Source organism: Scardinius erythrophthalmus, assembly GCF_964197995.2.
Source record: "Scardinius erythrophthalmus genome assembly, chromosome: 20".
NCBI lineage: Eukaryota > Metazoa > Chordata > Actinopteri > Cypriniformes > Leuciscidae > Scardinius > Scardinius erythrophthalmus.
The window spans coordinates 15,110,088-15,128,396 of record NC_138240.1 but is presented as its reverse complement, the minus strand read 5'-3'; the positions used below and the strand labels follow the sequence as shown (position 1 = coordinate 15,128,396).

General features: G+C 37.7%; 1 protein-coding gene across 3 annotated transcripts; it reads right to left on the bottom strand.

Annotated features, from left to right (window-relative positions):
* Nucleotides 1-4: 4 nt before the first annotated feature.
* LOC308681112 (acylamino-acid-releasing enzyme) lies at nt 5-18,245 on the bottom strand. Of its 3 annotated transcripts, XM_081349696.1 has the most exons (26): nt 18,171-18,245; nt 17,490-17,661; nt 17,013-17,332; nt 16,211-16,277; nt 15,212-15,624; nt 11,065-11,197; nt 10,834-10,960; nt 10,560-10,635; nt 10,409-10,484; nt 9,653-9,792; nt 8,594-8,728; nt 8,346-8,437; nt 7,314-7,351; nt 7,097-7,218; nt 6,339-6,399; nt 6,151-6,245; nt 5,880-5,949; nt 5,676-5,761; nt 5,425-5,563; nt 5,249-5,332; nt 4,201-4,281; nt 4,023-4,111; nt 3,310-3,503; nt 2,230-2,332; nt 1,767-1,873; nt 5-1,512 (listed from the first exon to the last, which is right to left on the bottom strand). In XM_081349696.1, exons 1-26 carry the CDS (start codon nt 18,198-18,200, stop codon nt 1,410-1,412), a joined length of 3,153 nt encoding a protein of 1,050 aa, XP_081205822.1. In that variant the 5' UTR covers nt 18,201-18,245; the 3' UTR covers nt 5-1,409. The 3 variants fall into 3 exon arrangements, 2 of the variants coding, with proteins under 2 accessions (XP_081205822.1, XP_081205821.1); XM_081349695.1 differs by lacking the exons at nt 15,212-15,624; nt 16,211-16,277; nt 17,013-17,332; nt 17,490-17,661; nt 18,171-18,245 and adding exons at nt 13,088-13,743; nt 13,892-14,045; nt 14,410-14,547; XR_014028983.1 differs by lacking the exons at nt 15,212-15,624; nt 16,211-16,277; nt 17,013-17,332; nt 17,490-17,661; nt 18,171-18,245 and adding exons at nt 13,088-13,743; nt 13,892-14,045; nt 14,410-14,547 and having other exon boundaries at nt 896-1,512; nt 3,310-3,453.
* Between the last annotated feature and the right edge of the window lie 64 nt (nt 18,246-18,309).

The window sequence follows — 18,309 nt, the reverse complement described above, 5'->3', positions numbered from 1 at the left end:
AGATAAAGCTACTTTTTGTGTTTATTACGCAGAGCTCATAAAAGTACCAATAAAGCAGTGGCTCATTTTTAGCCCCGTCTCCCTCTACTCAGTGTGACCTTAAAACTACTCAGATTTTTCTCCTTACTTCCTCTAATCTGCTTCTCATCTGCTTTTCACCCCCTGGCAATGATTTTCTGCTTTTTCTGTGTTTGTGTTTATTCTCAAATTCAGCCTTGCTCTTTAATCTTCCTTTATATGTCTTCCAGCAGCTAGGCAGACTGAGACAGAGAGAAAAGACCTAATGATATTTGACCTGCCAAGACCCAGACACCTACACCAAACCCGATCAAAGGGTGAATAATAATACAGACCTTTCTGTCTCTTTCTCTCTTACACACACACACACACACACACACACACACACACACAGTGGTCTCAGATGACCTGTTGTGTTCTACTTCTGTCTCTCTGTGGGTCATTAGCAAAGCAATCTTAACAGGTTATAAAGCAATCTGCCCCCTGAGACTGCCAGCATATTGAAAATCCTCATGCTACAATTGGCCTTTTAAAACACTGTAACATAAACCTGGCTGGTGCTCACCATACCACAAACAGCAAACCAAAATACCCAATAATAATAATTTAAAAAGCATTAAAAACAGAGTCCACGACAGAAACACAAGAGCTGAATGAATCTGTCAAAGGGGATTTAAGGATTAAGTGTTCAAAGGACAAGAATGTTGCTAAAACTATGAAACAAAGAAATCTTTGAAAGAAGGATCTTTCTTAAGCGGCTGTAAATGAAATAGACACAAGAGTCTTAGATATGTGAGCTGTTACGGCAGCCACCAAAGCCAGCATGCACACGTGAATGAAGTGCATGTACATTGTCCAAAATAAATGACACACATTTCTCTCTTGTATCATGTTTATAAACATGGAATGTTTGAATTTCTGCAGATACATTTCTGAAACTAGAAAATAGATTTTTGTTCTTCTCTTGTACTTCCTGTCCGAATTGTACTATTTTTAATATTCAAACTAATTTAAATCTACAAACAATCACCATGTCTATGTATTTAAAGTCAAACAGATTTGATCTAAATATATTGCCATGTTACTCTCCATTAAAAACAGAATGAAGAGCAAACATCTCACAAGAGTCTGGATGTTTAGAAATTGATTGTAAAAAGAATAGTTGAGTATCTCAGTACATGAGCTCAGATTCTTAACTTATAGACTTCATGCTTTGGCATTTGACCCCTTATTTTAGCAGTGCTTATTTAACATAGACAGGTCTGCCCCCTAATGGACAAGGACCTCCATTGCATGTAAATTTAGTTTCAGTGCAGCATTCATAGACGTTAACAGTTTTGGCAAGAATGTCACAATAATGTGCAGACAGAAATAAAAAAAAGTGAGAAGTGTCAGTTTAAATGTTCTTTAAACCACAGAGCGATGTTGAGGAAGCAGTCAGACTGAGTGTTGACTTTAGACAGCGAGTGACCCTCATCACTGTACCACAACAACCTGAGAAACAGACAAAGAGAAGAGAGAGAGAGTGTGTGATAAAGAAAGAGCAGGCTGAAGGGTCAGTGAGATCTTTTTTTTTAAATAAATGAATACTTTTATCACGTTTAGAATGATTTAGAGTGACAGCAAAGACATTTATAAATGTTACAAAATATTTCTATTTCAAATAAATGTTTATATTCATTAAAAAAAAAGATCCTGAAAAAAGTGTGTGTGTGTGTGTGTGTGTGTGTGTGTGTGTGTGTGTGTACCTGACAGGTGTATTCCTGCTCTTGAGTGCTCTGTACAGCTCCAGACCCTGGTGAGGTGATACTCTCCTGTCTCTCCCACCCAGCATTAACAAAACAGGAGCTCGGATCTAAACACACATACAGTAAACAGACCACATTAAGGTTTAATATTTACATATTAAGCTTATTATGCTACACAAGAAATTCTCTATCCTAAATTAATCACTTTTCCTGTCTGTGTGTGAGTGTGCATAGTTTGATGACAAATTTGCTAAACCTAAGAAATAATCCAAAAACCTCCTTTTAGGGTTATCCTCATTTGTAAAAAAAAAAAAAAAAAAAGGTATAAAATAAAAATAAACTGTAAACATGCAGAAAGTTTTAGGGTTCAGTATTCATAACTAGCTGTACATAAAACCAATAGAAGTCTGTGCAAAATCCCTATTTAGATAGTTTAGGAATGCCTGCGTGTGTCAGTGTATACCTGTGCAGCGTGTATTATAGGTGACTTCTCCAGCATGGAAGTGAGGGACTGTGATGTGGGCAACTGGTCAAAAGCATACTGAAGCCCAACAGAGGAATATCTCCTGTAGGGGCAGTACAAGCACACAACACCATTACAGTTACCTTTGGCCACTGTAAAAACTGAAATACAGTATATTGATAATTTTCCAACAGATTTAACATTATAATTTCAGAATACTAAGGCAATACTACATTACTGCATTATACACAGAGGTTCCTTCTAGTGCTGGAATAAATTAGGCTTAACTGTGTTTTTCCTGGATTTTTAAGAGAAACTGGTTCCATGCTTTAAAAGACCCAAATCAAAATTTACTTTATTTTAATGGAATGTTGCAGTTTATAAGTTAATCTTTCAAAAAACATGTCTTGAGACTTTGTGGGGATTTTTTCTATTCCATTTTAAGGAAAAAAGCACTCTCTGTGATTAGTGCTTTGGCTCTTTGTATTAAACTATGCATATATGTAAACAGAGGCCAGCTAGTAAGAGCTGTGCAAGTAAACCTCACTTCCCTGGCCTCAAGAGACTGACGTCCTTGTTAGCACGCCCGCCTCTCATGCCGGTTTGAATCCCACTCAGGGGTGCGTTTCCCGAAAGCATCGTTGGCCAACTATGGTCGCAAGTTCCGTCGTTACCAACAGAGTTCAGTGGACATTGCCATCATAGTTGGCCAACGATGCTTTCGGGAAACGCACCCCAGAGCGGGTCGAGTAGAACCGGAGGGGTTACATATACATGATGCTGTTTTAATCATAATTGTTAAATCAATTTACAAAATTACATTTGATTTATAAAGGTTAATTTAAACGTTATGCACTTTTTTTTAACAGTCATGTTATTTTATTGCTATGAATATTCAATATAATGTGGAGAGTTCATCTTTAGCTCATTACACCCCCTTGTGGCCTCAGGAGACAAGCCAAAAGTGAAATTATGCCTTTTAAATTTCAATATTAGTAATATTTAAGTATAAAATTCGAATTTAGTTTTTCAGACATTTTCACAGCCCTAGTAATAACGAATGTAAACATGATACATTACCAGTCTATGATATCACTGGTCCCGAGCAGCGTGGCAGCATTGATGACGGGGTTTCGTGATGCACATGCTCTGTAGAAATCTGGATACTGACCGACCAGGTGGCAGGCCAGGAATCCACCATGAGAGCCACCCATCACTGCCACTCTATCAGGGTCGAGAGTAGTCTCATTATGCAAAGCGCACAACACTGCCCTCTGGACACAAAGAATGACAAACAAGCTAATGCAATACTTTTTCTTTTTAACAGGCACATGTTATTTGTGACCCTGGATCACAAAACCAGTCACAAGTTGCTCGGGTATATTTGTGGCAAAAGCCAACAATACATTGTATGGGTCAAAATTATCGATTTTTCTTTTATGCCAAAAATCGTTAGGATATTAAGTAAAGATCATGTTCCATGAAGATATTTTGTAAATTTCCTACCATAAATATATAAAACATTTATTTTTGTGAGTGAATGCAGCACAGTCGCAAACATAAAAGGACAACTTTAAAGGTGATTTTTTCAATGTTTCAATTTTTTTGCACCCTCAGATTCCAGATGTTCAAATAGTTTTATCTCGGTCAAATATTGTTAAATCCAAACAAACCATACATCAATGGAAAGTCTATTTATTCAGCTTTCAGATTATGTATAAAGCTCAATTTCCAAAAAAAATACCCATGTGACTGGTTTGGTGGTCCAGGGTCACATTTGTGCATATACACACCTGAACATCTTTGACGTCCTGACTGCCAACATTTCCAAGCAGACACTCTATGCCATCTTGACCGAAACCAGTGGAGCCCCTGTAGTTCACTTTAACACACAAAATGTTAAAATACTTCAGTGCTCATTTTCGATTTTTTATGTTGTGACAGGAACAAGAATGACATATGAACACTCACCCATAAGAACAGCAAAGCCCAGTTTCGTTAAAGCAGCAGCTGTGGCATTCCAGTCAGCAGCGAAATGAGAATGAGGACCACCTGCACAGAGAAATACTTTACTAGAGCCGCGTTTCCACCGCAGGAACTTTCCCCAGGAACTAGGGACTTTGGGGTGGAACCAGGGTCTTATCCGGGTAAGTTCCGGGTAAATATTTCCCCCTCCGAAAGTCCCTACTCTTAAGGGTAGTACTTTTTCAAAGTTCAGGAACTTTCAGGGGTGGGACTTGGGTGCTGAACATGCTGATTGGTTGAGTTCACGCAGCATTTTATTTTAACCACCATCTGTTGCGGTGTGTGTTTACAGTTGTTTGCTATTCAAATTACAATGGAGTTTAAAAAATACAACCGATGGACCGACGACAGGGTTCAGGCTTTATTAAGCTTAAATTCAGAGGATGAAATCCAGTGGGAACTGTAAAGTCGCGCGCAGTCCTACGTCACCTGACTATTTGCCTAATCTTCACGGTAGTTTTAGAACGCGGAGGAAACGCAGATAGCAACAGGTCTGGGGGAAAAAAGTTCCTGGGACAAATTGTTCCGGGTAATTTCGGTGGAAACTCAGCTTAGGTATGTTTACATGCAGTAATTTTCATCAATCCAATTTCAGATTCTGAAAGTTATGTTTATATGAACCCTAAACTTTGAAGTCCAATTTACATTTTCATTTACGTATTCCAAACAAAGCACAAAATAGGCACATCAGTATTTTCACCCAAAAAAATGTTTTAAGCCAGTTATTTATATCTTTTACTGTAGTGTGTCAGTAAATATCAGTTAACATATTCAATATTTCTTTTGTCATCAATTGTAATAATCCAGTGAGATTTTTGTATGCACAAGGAGTCTTACAACAGCCGATATGATCTGATCTCACCATCATCAATTACATCAAGAAACAGAAAAAACTGAGAAAGACTAAATCCAGAAGAACTGTGGCAACATCTCTTAGACATTTGAAGAAACGGTCATTTGAATTAAAATTACATGAAAAAAGTACCAGCCTTACCGTGTATATTCACCACTAGAGGAGTTTTCCTTCTCTCTTGAGGACTGTAAGGCTTCAACAAAATTGCTCCGAAATTCAGTCCAGCTATATGAAGGCAGAGAGGAGGAACGAGAAAAATCACAAAGAAGTATTGCTAGTAGCGGCAGGATATCTGATGATAGATCCATGTTACTCACAGAACTGATGGTTCTCCTCTTGAGAAGGGGGTGTGATCAACATGGGCTGCCAATAAAATTCCTCATACACATCTGCTCCACCCAGATTACAAAGTTGCAAATCCTCAGCCTGATCAACTTTTGAGAGGAAGCCAACTCTCTACAGAAAACACACAAAGCTGTGTCATGCAGTATCTTCAGTAAAACATGACTATTTTAGTAAAGTGTGTGCACGTGTGTGTGTGTGTGTGTGTGTGTGTGTGTGGTTGTACCAGGCAGGGTGGCTGATTTGGAGATGAGCAGCTCATCACCATTAGGTCTTTTTGTATTGTCAACAGCTGCACACTCCCGAAATCATCTACCAAACACAAAAAAAACAGAACTAATTAAAGTCACGAACGCAATGACACTGATAGTAAAGAGAACAAACAGCCTGAAGTCAAAGCAGTCATGACATCACTCCATATTCACACTACCTATTCTTAGCACATCCAGTCCGCACACTTGTGTGACTCTTCCTGTGGTTCTGTTGACTGAGAAAACTGCCTAAAAGAACAGATGGTGCAAAAATCACAAAATCTTAACACTAGGAATTCAGAATCCACATAGTGGAGACATGGGACACACACAGGTTTCTATGCAAGCAATTTAAAAGTGTGCCAACATTTGTTTGCACTTTTTTATTATTTTGGTAAAGCACCTGCATTTTTTGTCCTCAGCTACATGTACATTTATGTATTTGTTAACCTTATTGTTTTCACAGGCACTGCTGAAGAAGATTCTCTCACTGTCTGCAGACCAGCATTGAGACGGCAACGACTCGTATATACCAGCAAACTGACCTGTGAGGAAAGAAAACATTGTGAAAAGTGCTACACAAATTAAACTGACTTGACCTCACCCTTCAATATGTGCATGTGTTTTTATCCAAGTACCCTTTTCTGCTCTCCTGACCACATCTACCAAAACCGAAGTGCTTCTGTTCTTCATATCATACTAAAATGGACAAACAAAGACAGAGAAAATAGTTTAATAAATATAATACGTATAATATAATATTAAATGTATACACACACACAGTTTGTGTGAGCTTTTTACGGTTCAAAAGCTTGGGGATGGTAAGATTTTTGAAACGCCTCTTATGCTCACCAATTTTGTATTTATTTTATCAAAGTGAATATAGAGTAATAAAAAACTAATATAGGTAATATTGTGAAATACTGTTACAATTTAAAATAATTGTTTTCTATTGTAAAATATGGAAAATATATTCATTTGATAGCAAAGCTGAATTTTTAGCAGAGTCATTAGTCTTCAGTGACACATGATCTTTCAGAAATCATTCTAATATCCTGATTCGGTGCAACATTTCTTATTATTATCAATGTTGAAAACATTCTGCTGGTTTTTTGGAAATCATGATGTACTTTTTTTCAGATTCTCTGATGAGAATAACGTTTATAGTGCAGCATTTACTAACCCTTTTAATCAATTTAATGCATCCTTGCCGTGTAAAGGTCTTCATTTCTTAAACATTTTTTTTTAAATAATTCTTACTGGCCCCTAACTTTTGACCAGTTGAGTATATAGTATAATAAATATTAAACAAAATACTCCAGTTTGGCATTTCATCCAAACATTCCTAAGTGAAATATTATTACATTATATGTTAATCAATTATTTGCATTCTTACCAACATCATGCTCAGGCACTGATGATGTGGTCCAAAGACCTGGCCCTGTAAGTAGACGATCCAACACGAGTCTGGACTCATCCGAGGGCTCGACACAGACATGCTGTCAGATGACAAGCACTCTGACCAGGTCAATGGTCAAATTGAACAAAAAGAGGTTATAAAAGTGCATACATACAATCCCTCCTTTATATAAAATAAAAAAGAATAATCTCACCACAATTCCCTTTCATATTCAAGTAGAAGAGAGCTGATCTGGAAAAAAAGAAAATCAGCAAAATATTATATTAAGAGTAAGTCAGCCAACTGAGATAAGCATCTTATTAAATAGTAGCACTTGAGGATGGAAATATAACTGAATTAATACTTTTAAGGAAAAGTACTAGCTGTTAAAGGGATTTGTTACGTCCCAGGACGTATGCATTTGTGTTTTATAATGTGTAAGTGTCATTCATTGATTTATTGAGTGTGTGTGCTGCCAATGGACCCAATGGCCTGCTGGGAGTTGTAGTTTTGTCCAATTTCTTGTGCTCCTCCCTGTCCTAATCTAGGTGATGGGACCTAACAGCTGTTCCTCATCAATGGCAAGAGGATCCAGTATTTGAGCGGAGCCGGAGAGAGAGACTGTGAGAGATTTCTTCTCCCAAGAGCCTGAGACTGTTGGTGTTACCAGACTCGGAGTGTTGCTCTTGTTGGTGTATGTTAAGCTTAAATGTGGTGTTACGGCTGTAGTGGCAGCTTTGATGTGTTAAGCTTAAACCAAGGTCAACTTAAATGTCTTGTGGCTGTAGTGTACAGCTTTGAATTGCTTGCCCATATTGAGTGTTGGAGCAGTAGGGAGTGGGTGCCATTTTTTTCTTTTCTTATTTTCTCCTGTTTTTGTTTGTTAGGAAGTAAGGTAAGAGTTCTGTTGTTTATTTGTTTATTGTTGTAGGTTAATTAGATTTTCCTTCTTCCAGATAGTGATCTTTTGTTTGTTGTTTTGGCTTTACCTGCTCCTGAAGAACACGCTTCATTTCTTTTTCTTTTGGAGCTGTTTGTTTAGGATTCTTTTTGCACTGTATTTATCACTTATTGTAAATAAATGTATTAGAAATCTTACTTTGTGTATTGTGTGCTGGGACTGAGATAGGTTAACTTCTCTTTGCCGCTGTTAATTTTAGCTTTAAAAGGTTACTTCCCTTTTGCCCCTAGAAAATACCAATTGGGAACGTAACAGATTGAAGCTTTCTCTAACTCCGCCTCTCACCTACGATTGGAGCAGAACTTCAGGCCCAGTCTGAATGGCTCATTCCATTGGCCCACAAACACCACACCCCTTCCATTAGGCCCCCACAGCGCCTTGAGAGAGAGGGAGGAGTATTTCATAATTCAGTTATTATTTAAAGCACTTGAATTTGAGATCACTGATATAACATCTACCATTTAAAGCCAATATGGCATGACATAACGATTATCAATTGGGTAAATAAGACTAGTGAGATATATCCGTCTCACCTGTCCTGGTGATATATTAGGAGGGATGCCAGCATACACAATGACTGTAGCTTTAAGGAGATCAGCTACACACAAGACTGGACAGCTTTTACCCACCAGCCCCTCACCCCAGTCTTCAATATACACATTCTTATCCTGAGAAATATCACAAGCCTTTTAAAACCTCAAATGCATTTCTTCTAACATCTAATTACAACAGTTAAAGGGTTAGTTCACCCAAAAATGAAAATTCTGTCAGTAATTACTCACCCTCATGTTGTTCCAACCATGTAAGTCTTTCGTTCATCTTCGGAACACAAATTAAGATATTTTTGATGAAATCTGACAGAATTTTGACTCCTCCATAGGCTTCCAGTGTGACCGAAACTCACCGGCCCAGAATAGTTATTAAAACATCGTTAAAATAGTCCAAGTAACTACAGTGGCACTACATTAAGTTTATCATGCGACGAGAATACTTTTTGTGCGCAAAAACAAACAAAAATAACGACTTTATTCCACTTTTCATTTCCTTCTCTCTGGGCCTCGTAGTGTTTTTGCGCTGCGCGTCTGTGTTGCACGTCATCACGCAACACACACATGACCGGCGTCGGCCAATAGTGAGCCTACGTGGTGACGTGTAACACAGACGCGCTACGCATTGTGCGCAAAAAGACTACGCGAACCAACTAGAGGCCCAGAGAGAAGGAAATGAAAAGTGGAATAAAGTCGTTATTTTTATTTGTTTTTGCGCACAGAAAGTATTCTCGTCGCTTGATATACTTAAGATTGAGCCACTGGAGTCACTTGGACTATATTAACGATCTCTTTAATAACTTTTCTGGGCCAGCAAGTTTCGGTCACATAGAAGCCTATGGAGGAGTGAAACATGGCTCAGATTTCATCAAAAATATCTTAATTTGTGTTCCGAAGATGAACGAAGGTCTTACGCGGTTGGAACAACATGAGGGTGAGTAATTACTGACAGAATTTTCATTTTTGGGTGAACTAACCCTTTAATGCACAAAGCTACATGTGGGATAAGCTCAGTTGAGATGATTTGAAAGACAGACATCTCACCTGTTCCTCAAGCAACACTAGCCCTCCATCCTCACTGGCTGATGCAAATGATGATTGAGCTGACGATTCCACCCTCTTCTTCTCAGCCACATACAGCAACTTCTTTTCACATGGTGACCAGGCCAAACAAGCAAACTGAGCTAATGATGCACAAAGAAAGAGTACACACAATCAGACCAATATCCTTACACACTGATCAGGGCTCCAGACAGAGTAGATAAAAATCAATAGGGAGCCACTGGTTACTAAAATGAATCATTCATATCCAAATTACAGAACCACTCAATATACATGTCTATTTTTAAAAGAATCATGAGAAATCTTGTGACATATAAGGTCTTTGAACTATTAAAAACATCCTCCTCATTATAAACAAAGCATTTATTTAATCAAGCTCCAAAAACAGCTTATTCTGATATTGGGTGACCTGTGACGTCATACTGGCAAATACATTTCCATATGACAAAAGAAAGAAGTTTCTTGTTTTACCAGTTGTAGACTGATATAACTCTCACAAACGAGGTGCACCTCATATAAAGGTTCTTGGTTCATCCCAATTAAGATTTGACTGAAAATGGCTTATGGTCCAGTGAATGAGTCAGTTTTTAGATTTAAAGCCTCTTTTTAGACATAGGCCTGATTCACTCCAAAGAACGAGCTCAAGAGTCATTTATTCACAATTAGCCATATTCGGCCCACAGGCCAGTGATTCGAGACTCTTGGTGTGCAACACGGACAGCAAAAAGTGTTTCTTACCATCTTCGTACACTTTTCCATGCTTATTCAGAGCTATGAGGTCCAAGCTTTTCTCCAGACCATTTTGGCCCCAAACCTACCAAGAAAAACAATGAAAATGTATATATTTTCCTCACATTCAAATGTAAATTTCAAAGATATCAGCCATTACCTCCAGGTACTGATGTTCTGCTTCCTCTCGAATGACAGCTTGAAGTGTCCCAGAAGGAGACTGGCAGCTGAGCAACCTGGGTGAGAGATGAATTTTGATGACGGGCGTGTTGTCTACTTGAAGTCAAAACTATCTTTCTTTTTACCTCTTTAGGATACATGAATATCTGCATATATATATATATACACACACACACACACACACACACACACACACACACACACACACACACACACACACACACACACACACACACACACCTTACATATCTTACTCTTTCTCTATGTGTGAGCTTGTTCCAGATGGCAGAACGTGCTCTATTTTGTCATGTTTACACAGTAGAGTCCATCTTTGAGAGAAATGCAGTTTCACCCCTCTCTCCAAATCACACTGACTCCATCCTACAGAGAAAGAGTGTTGAAAAGCTAGCACATAAAGTGTTCATATCACTAAACTATGCAAATACACCATAAAACTACACAACAGAACTCTCCACTAAACTCACGGGCCAATACAGTAATGCACCGCGTGTCAGTGGCAGTGTCCACCAGCTCTTCAGTGACCACAGAGGCCGAAATGGGCACAGGAAACCTGATACAGTGTCTGAACACATCTCTGATCATGCTCTCCATTGCAACCTGAAACCACAAACATTAATTACCAGTTAACAAAATAAACCGAAAACAACATGAGTAAACAAACCTGATGAGTAGCCAAACCCAAACCAGCCTTACTTGTGGGAACAGACTGTTAATAACCCATTTTTTTATACTTTAGAGCACACTGACTATATACAGTATATACACTTAAGTACATAATATGTCACATACTAGTGCACAGCAGTATTCAAAACTCAAAATGTCTTACATGTAACGCAACTAATTTTTAATCAGCTACTGGTCCCACATTTAGGCAATATTTCTTGCTCCATCCATGAAATAACTATTTTTTTTTTCCCTTGTTTTAATCTCACTGGCCTGTATAACGCTATGATAACGATACGCTTCCGATAAGCTCATTTAAATGTTTATTGTGTCAATATTAAAGCAACATGTTCATAAAATAGACGTTACTATAACGTTAAAAAGTAGCACCGGTTTCGTTCGCAACTTACAATAGATATGGGCCAGAAAGGCGTAAACGAAATCTGGCTAAAACAACAACAGACACTCCTCCGCCACGCATGTCAACAATGATCCGCGCTGGTCGACTGAAAGCGGACTGTCATGACAGAAGAGTGAGATCGGGGAAAATCGCTGGAGTGTCGAAGAGAGCCGATGTTTCAGCAGCGGTCAAAGGGCTTTCTCTGCGGACGCATCCATTCTGCGGCTATGAGGGGTGGTTCGGTTTATTCATCACACTTTTGACACCATGCTCTTAATTTTGACTGCGCCAATATTTAAAAACTGCTTTTGTTTAAGAAGAAGAATATAACCCATAGTATTACGAGCAAAGTATTGGGTTTTGCTGCATTTAAAATCACGCAAACGATGCCATTTTATGATATTGTCCTTTCTTTTTAGCTGCATAAACTGCAACGTTGCTATTTATATTTAATCTGAAATTATGTTATGACCCCCTGGGTCGAGGTGAATAGGAATTTCAGATATAAAAATAAGTTAATGTAGAATCAAACCAGAAACAAGCCACAACACAACAAAAACGCTCCCGCTCATTTCTTTGTCATAGGGCTTTATATTAGAGGTAGCTGCTAATGGTCTAACAAAATCCTAATTTAGAAAAAAAATAATAATAATTTAATAAACCCTTCAACTGCATTTATTGCATTTGAAATTAGCCAAGTTATTTATAGGTATATAAGGATTTAGTGTAATATTAAAAGATTATTGAAAATTGAAATTTGGATTTTGTTAGACCATTCTATTATGAAGCCCAAATTTTAGCTTTAATGCATTATATGGCCAAGAAACAGTGTCGTAAAATGACTTGGCAGACTCAATATGTGAAGAGTTCAAGGGTCCATAAAAACATTTGGTATGGTAAAAAACTGTTCAAAATTGTGTGCGTGTTTGTTTAGCAGAATAGCTGGAATATTTTTTGTTTTCTAATAATAATATTAATAATAACTAATAGACCATTGCACTCAGTGCTTTTCTATTGGGTGGATAGACACATTTTGTCATTACTATTATCATTCACAAGATATATCTGCAATGGAGTCAAATGCAACATCATTGCCTGAACTTTCTTTCAAAAGCTCAGGATTTGTTTGGTTCAAGTGCCATATTGCAATGGACTTGTTTTGAACATGGGCAGTGCCAAATGTGTTTGTTTTTTTTGTACCTAACCATTGTTCTCCCCAACCTATAGTAATATGAGGTGGGTGAGTTTTTTTTTTTTACTATACGAATTATCAGAAATCTACTTATTTCTGATAACCTCTGAAAGACCTTCCTTATTGAGAGGTGTCTCATCTTCAGTAGAAATAAGACTGTACAGTAGAGATAAGAAATCACCCCTTTATGGAGATGACCCCTTGAATATTTCTGAGCATGTACAGGTCTTACTGGTCCAGTGACTGTTCCTCCAACAGCGGAAATTCCATTTGTGCGGTCAATGCACGTTGACGGATGATGGTGATTTATATTGACATCTGGAGTAGACAAAGAATGACGTCTTTGAATGTGAGTTTTGATGTTTTTTTTGTTTAAAATCTTGTTGCAAAAGCAGCACATTGTTCGCTTTGGCCTACACTTAGGTGTTTTTTTGTTACTGGTGGAGATGCATTCAGTTGGGTTGGCAGACACAATATTTTGAATGTCTGAGGGCATTACAATTGTAGTGCCGGAAAATTTGTCTGTTTCTGAGGCACTGTGGTCAACCATGCATGGCGCAGAAATAATGGAAGGTCCAGAGGCGCTTGCAACTGGTGGAGAAGTCAAAGCTCGAGGTAAACCTGGAGTGGTTAAAGGTTTGGGGATAGGATCACATGTGGCAGATACTGTTGAGATGCTGTGGGACGATGGAAAGTTAGTTGGTTTTAAAGCACAGGTTTCTAAACATTCTCTAGAAGGTTCTGTAGATGGAATGTGGACTTTGGTTGATGCACACTTCTGCACATGGTTAATAAATAAGTTTTTTCGAATTATACTTTGACGGCAGTAGCAGCAGTGATAGTGTCCACTATCTATACATCCCAGGTGGCATTTATATATTTTATACCCTGTAAAAAAAAAAAGAGAGAGAGAAATAGATCACAAAATACTTTTATGAATGCATATGCATAATTTTACATGCTGACAATCATTTCAGAGATACAACATGTTTTTGTCTGTTTTTATAACATTTCACAGCATTACTCTAAAACATACCTCCATGCTTGACAACAGACCGCTCGTGGGTCTGTACATGTGCCACCAGAGCAGGATACTCTCCAGTCTTTTTACAAAACAGGCATTTGTACTCATTTTCAGAAAGTGAAATAGGTCCCGGAGAACTTCCCTCATTCAGAATGGTAACATGAAACTAGAAGTAAATAAAATATTTACTGTAACTCCTTAATAGTCCACATTACTTATAATGTCACAATCAAAAATATGAACATTTAACATTTAATTTACAAAACGTGTATGTGTGAAGATAGGGTCTCAATACTAATTAACATGGGTATTAAGACACGTCTGACTCAGGACACAACCCGGGGAAAAAAAGGAAACTAAGACTATTTACAGTTATAACATTTCAAACACTTAAATTGAAGGGAGACATAGTTGACATTTAAAACATCCGTTCATTTCCCATCTATTTGTGCTGCAGTTCACACACATAACGTTAGTTCAACTAAAATTCCACATGCCATATCACTGTATGAACAACAACTCATACTTACTTTCTCATCTCGACATTGAACCATCTTGACGACATAGGACATTCGCGCGTCTATCGTTGGAGCGGCCGTGGGAATGTTGTTGTTGCTAGTAGGCGTTTCTTCTTCGTCTTCTTCATGTTTAATGGCCGTTCACTCCTTAGCAGTATTACCGCCACCTACTGTATAACTTGCATGGGTGATAGTAGGCGTTTCTAGTAATGGACGTTGTCTTGCAGGACGCAGACAGGTCCATGTGGGAAAGTTGTTTTGTTTAGTTGTCCCATACCAAAAATATTGTTCATAAAAATATACTCACGCACGCGGGAGCATTTCTGTTGTGTTGTGGTGAATCGTTGTGTTAACATTTCGTTGTGTTGTGCACTACTGGGCACTACTGGGCCACTGGATAGTTCACCCAGAAATGAAAATGTTGTCATTGAAAACTTTCATTGACTTTCATTTGGAAAACACAAAATTAGAAATTTTGACTAAAATGAGGGAGAATAATTAGGTGAACTGTCCCTTTACTCTAAAGCAGGGATTCCCCAACTTTTTTGTTCAGAAGAACCCCTTAGGCCTATGCATATTCACAGTTCTCTGATGTCAGTAAACGGTCACATGACATGCAGTTAAACAAATCAAATATTTACTTTAAGTGTTTTATTTTGTTTTTGTTTTTATTTTTAAATTATTTATTTGAATTGTCCATTAATTATTAGCTTTTCATCACAAATCCCCCAAGGAATTCATAAACCCCAGTTTGGGAAACTCTGAACTCTTTGGGAAAGCACAATAACTGCAAAGGATGAACTTCTCCTCTCACCTTCTGTTGTTTTCGCAAAGGGAGTCTCTGCTGTTTGGGGTTTTTCACCAGAGCAGAGGCAGGTTTCTCCTGGTTTAAAACCTGATCTGGGTGCTTCCTTCTTAAATGCACCTGCAGATTCTTCCTGTGCAGCATTAAACCGCAGAAAGGACACAGATCTTGTGCATCAGATTTGGATCTTTGTGGGATGGTGCTTTCCACAGGTGTGTGCCCAGTGAACATCTCATTTACCAAAGTCTTTATGGCGAGATCAGCCTCTATAGGATGAGGATTGGCAGCAGAATTTGAGACAGTGGTTTCTGGGCCATTGTGATCCACTACAGAGAGATTTAGCACTAAAGGATCTCCTTCATCCACTGGGGATTTAGATGGCTCATCTGTTCTCACCTGCTCCTCCATAATACTTCCTTCACCTGAGATTAAAGAGAGTAAAAATATGAAGGTCTCTGATCAGAGCATGTTAATATATAAGACTCATTATACATTACACACTGGATTTCATAGTTCTGTTTTTTGGCTAGTCAGACTGACAAAGAATCAGATTTTAAGTCAATTTAACAATTTACGGAACATTGCAGTATTTATTATTGTAAATTATTTATCCATGCACATTTTTTTCTTCTTAACTTTTTGTGTCTTCATAATCTTTAATCAAAATAACTTGTGTTTACTGGTGCGAAGGCGGGACAACCTGTCACTCACATGAAACACATTTCATTTGGCATGTAGTGTTCGCTGAATATTTTGTTTCAATCCTATATTGTTGTCATATGCCCTTATCATCTTGTTTAATTCAGCAAGTGGAGCCTTGCCTTACTTATTTAGCATTTTTAATGCTTTGTGTCTTTATTTTGGCACTATGATCAAATAACAAGTAGATAAAAATATGTTTAAAACTGTGCCTGATATCACTTCATTCCTTTGTCACGCTGGAAATGGAAGGTCAAGACGAGCACATTGCATTCTGCAGAATGTTTTCTGTTTGATGAGACTCATCACCTGTGGACCCTTGGTCTGCCATCTCTGAATCAGTGGGCCCCGGGCCCGATGTCTCCGCATTTACAGCCTGCAAATGCACAGGACGAAAAATGTTTAATATGTTTATATAAATTTCCACAGCTTCATAAATTTTGACACAACAAAGCCCATGGTTTTTCTGCTATCTATTTATGATGATTCATCTAAATTAATGGTTTCAGTGCATTAGTCTTTAGGGACCATTTACACGACAACGTTTTCAGCTAAAAATGGAAAACTTTTATGCATTTTGGCCATTCGTTTACACGACAACAGAGTTTTGGGGGCTGAAAACACAAACTTTTGAAAACGGGTTTCAAGTTGCAAATTCTTAAAACGATACAGTTACCGTCTCCGTGTAACAAAAATGCAAATTTGTGAATATGGTGACTTATATTATATATGTGACTATATATATATATATATATATATTACAATTCCTTAAGGATCTGATATATATATATCAGATCCTTAAGGAATCATTCTATGTAATATACTGATTTGGTGCGCAAGAAACATAAATGTGCAAAAAAGTTGCTGCTTAATATTTTTGTGGAAACCATGATACATTTTTTCAAGGATTTTTGATGAATATATATTTGAAAACAACAGCATTTATTTAAAATAGTAATCTTTTGTAAAAATGTCTGTCACTTTTTGTCAATTGCCTCCCTTTGCTGAATAAATTATTACTTTCTTTAAATAAATTAAAAACTTTACTGACCCCAAACTTTTTAACGGTAGTGTAAAAAGATACATAAAAACAAAAGTAAAAGAAACTTACCATTTTAGGGCACAAGTATTGTTCAAAGTTTGCTTTTCTTCGTCTGATTTTCTGAGCATCCTCAGAGATCCGGCTCTTGTGTCCATCACTGACAGGCATCTCCGCAGTGGTGCCAGACTCAGATGCAGTCAGATGAAGATCTGGTGCAGGTGAATTCTTCTCTGATTTCAACTCCACAACTGTTATCTTGGGTTTTTTGTTGTCACACATTGCCAGGTGTTTTAGAAAACCATCTTTCCTCATAAAAGTGGATGTGCAGCTGACACAGTGAAAGTGTGGACCAGTTCGGCACTTTAAATGACATTTGAAAATGAAGAATTCTGGAAGGAAATAAAAAGGAAAGGGGTCCTCTATTATAGATCCATTAGTAAGACAAAGAATAATCATTTATTCTTGTGACTTCACTACCTGAGACACTTTCAGGTAATCAATATTCAATATGCATGTAATGTCTCACACATATTATTTAATACTAGCCTTTGTGTCGTATTGCTCTTCTTCTGTGACCCTGTAAATGTTTCAAACATTTGCTTTTGATGGTGGGTTTGAACATCTCAGGCACACAGAAAGGGCAGTGGTACAAGGAACAACAGTCTTCACATCTCTGCAGAGTTGGCTGCTCCTCTCCTCGCAAAATAGTTTTGTGTTGCTATGAAATGACAATGTAAGAACAAAAGATCACCTTTATGTGTCTCCTTGTAGCCTACATGAACACCTTATTTAAAAAAGATAAATAAACCATGGAAAAACTATGTTTGCTTGCACCAAATCTGTCTGAATCTGCATTTTTATAAAAAAAAAAAAAAGGGAATTTCAATTTCTAAATCTAACAATGTAATTTAAAGCTAAATTAATGTCAACATGTGGACAGGCCCCAAAAATAATACGTTTAAAGGTATCTTGGTGTCTGTATTAGGCGGGACAATGAATCTATCACAGAAACTCTCTGAATTAACAGCTGATCCTTTGACGGACTTCTCCAGCCAGGGGCCGATTAGCAGGTCTGCAGTTGGTCGCTTCCTGACGCTGCATCAAACTGTTACTCACCTGTAGCGTTTTAAACTCTGTATTTTGGTACGTTTGCTTATTCGTTCATGACACAATGTGAGATGATAGATCTGACTTTATAGTTAAGTATGCAGAAACTTTATAATTTACCTCTGTATGTTGACTTGTATGGCTGAACATTTTAGTCAGAAGAGCCCGATGGATTTGTTTGGTCTAAAATCTCGCGAGATTCCCATGAGCGGAGACGTCGTAAATATCTTTTCAAAATAAAGAGCTACAAAACAAGAGT

What these genes read in the sequence shown, in the direction of transcription:
- LOC308681112 (XM_081349696.1), bottom strand. Translation starts at nt 18,200, where the DNA reads ATGTTCAGCCATACAAGTCAACATACAGAG. An exon ending in GTGCATTACTGTATTGGCCC is followed by an intron (nt 10,961 to 11,064) that starts GTGAGTTTAGTG and finishes CTTTCTCTGTAG; the next exon opens with GATGGAGTCAGTGTGATTTG. An exon ending in GGGCTTTGCTGTTCTTATGG is followed by an intron (nt 4,112 to 4,200) that starts GTGAGTGTTCAT and finishes TGTGTGTTAAAG; the next exon opens with TGAACTACAGGGGCTCCACT.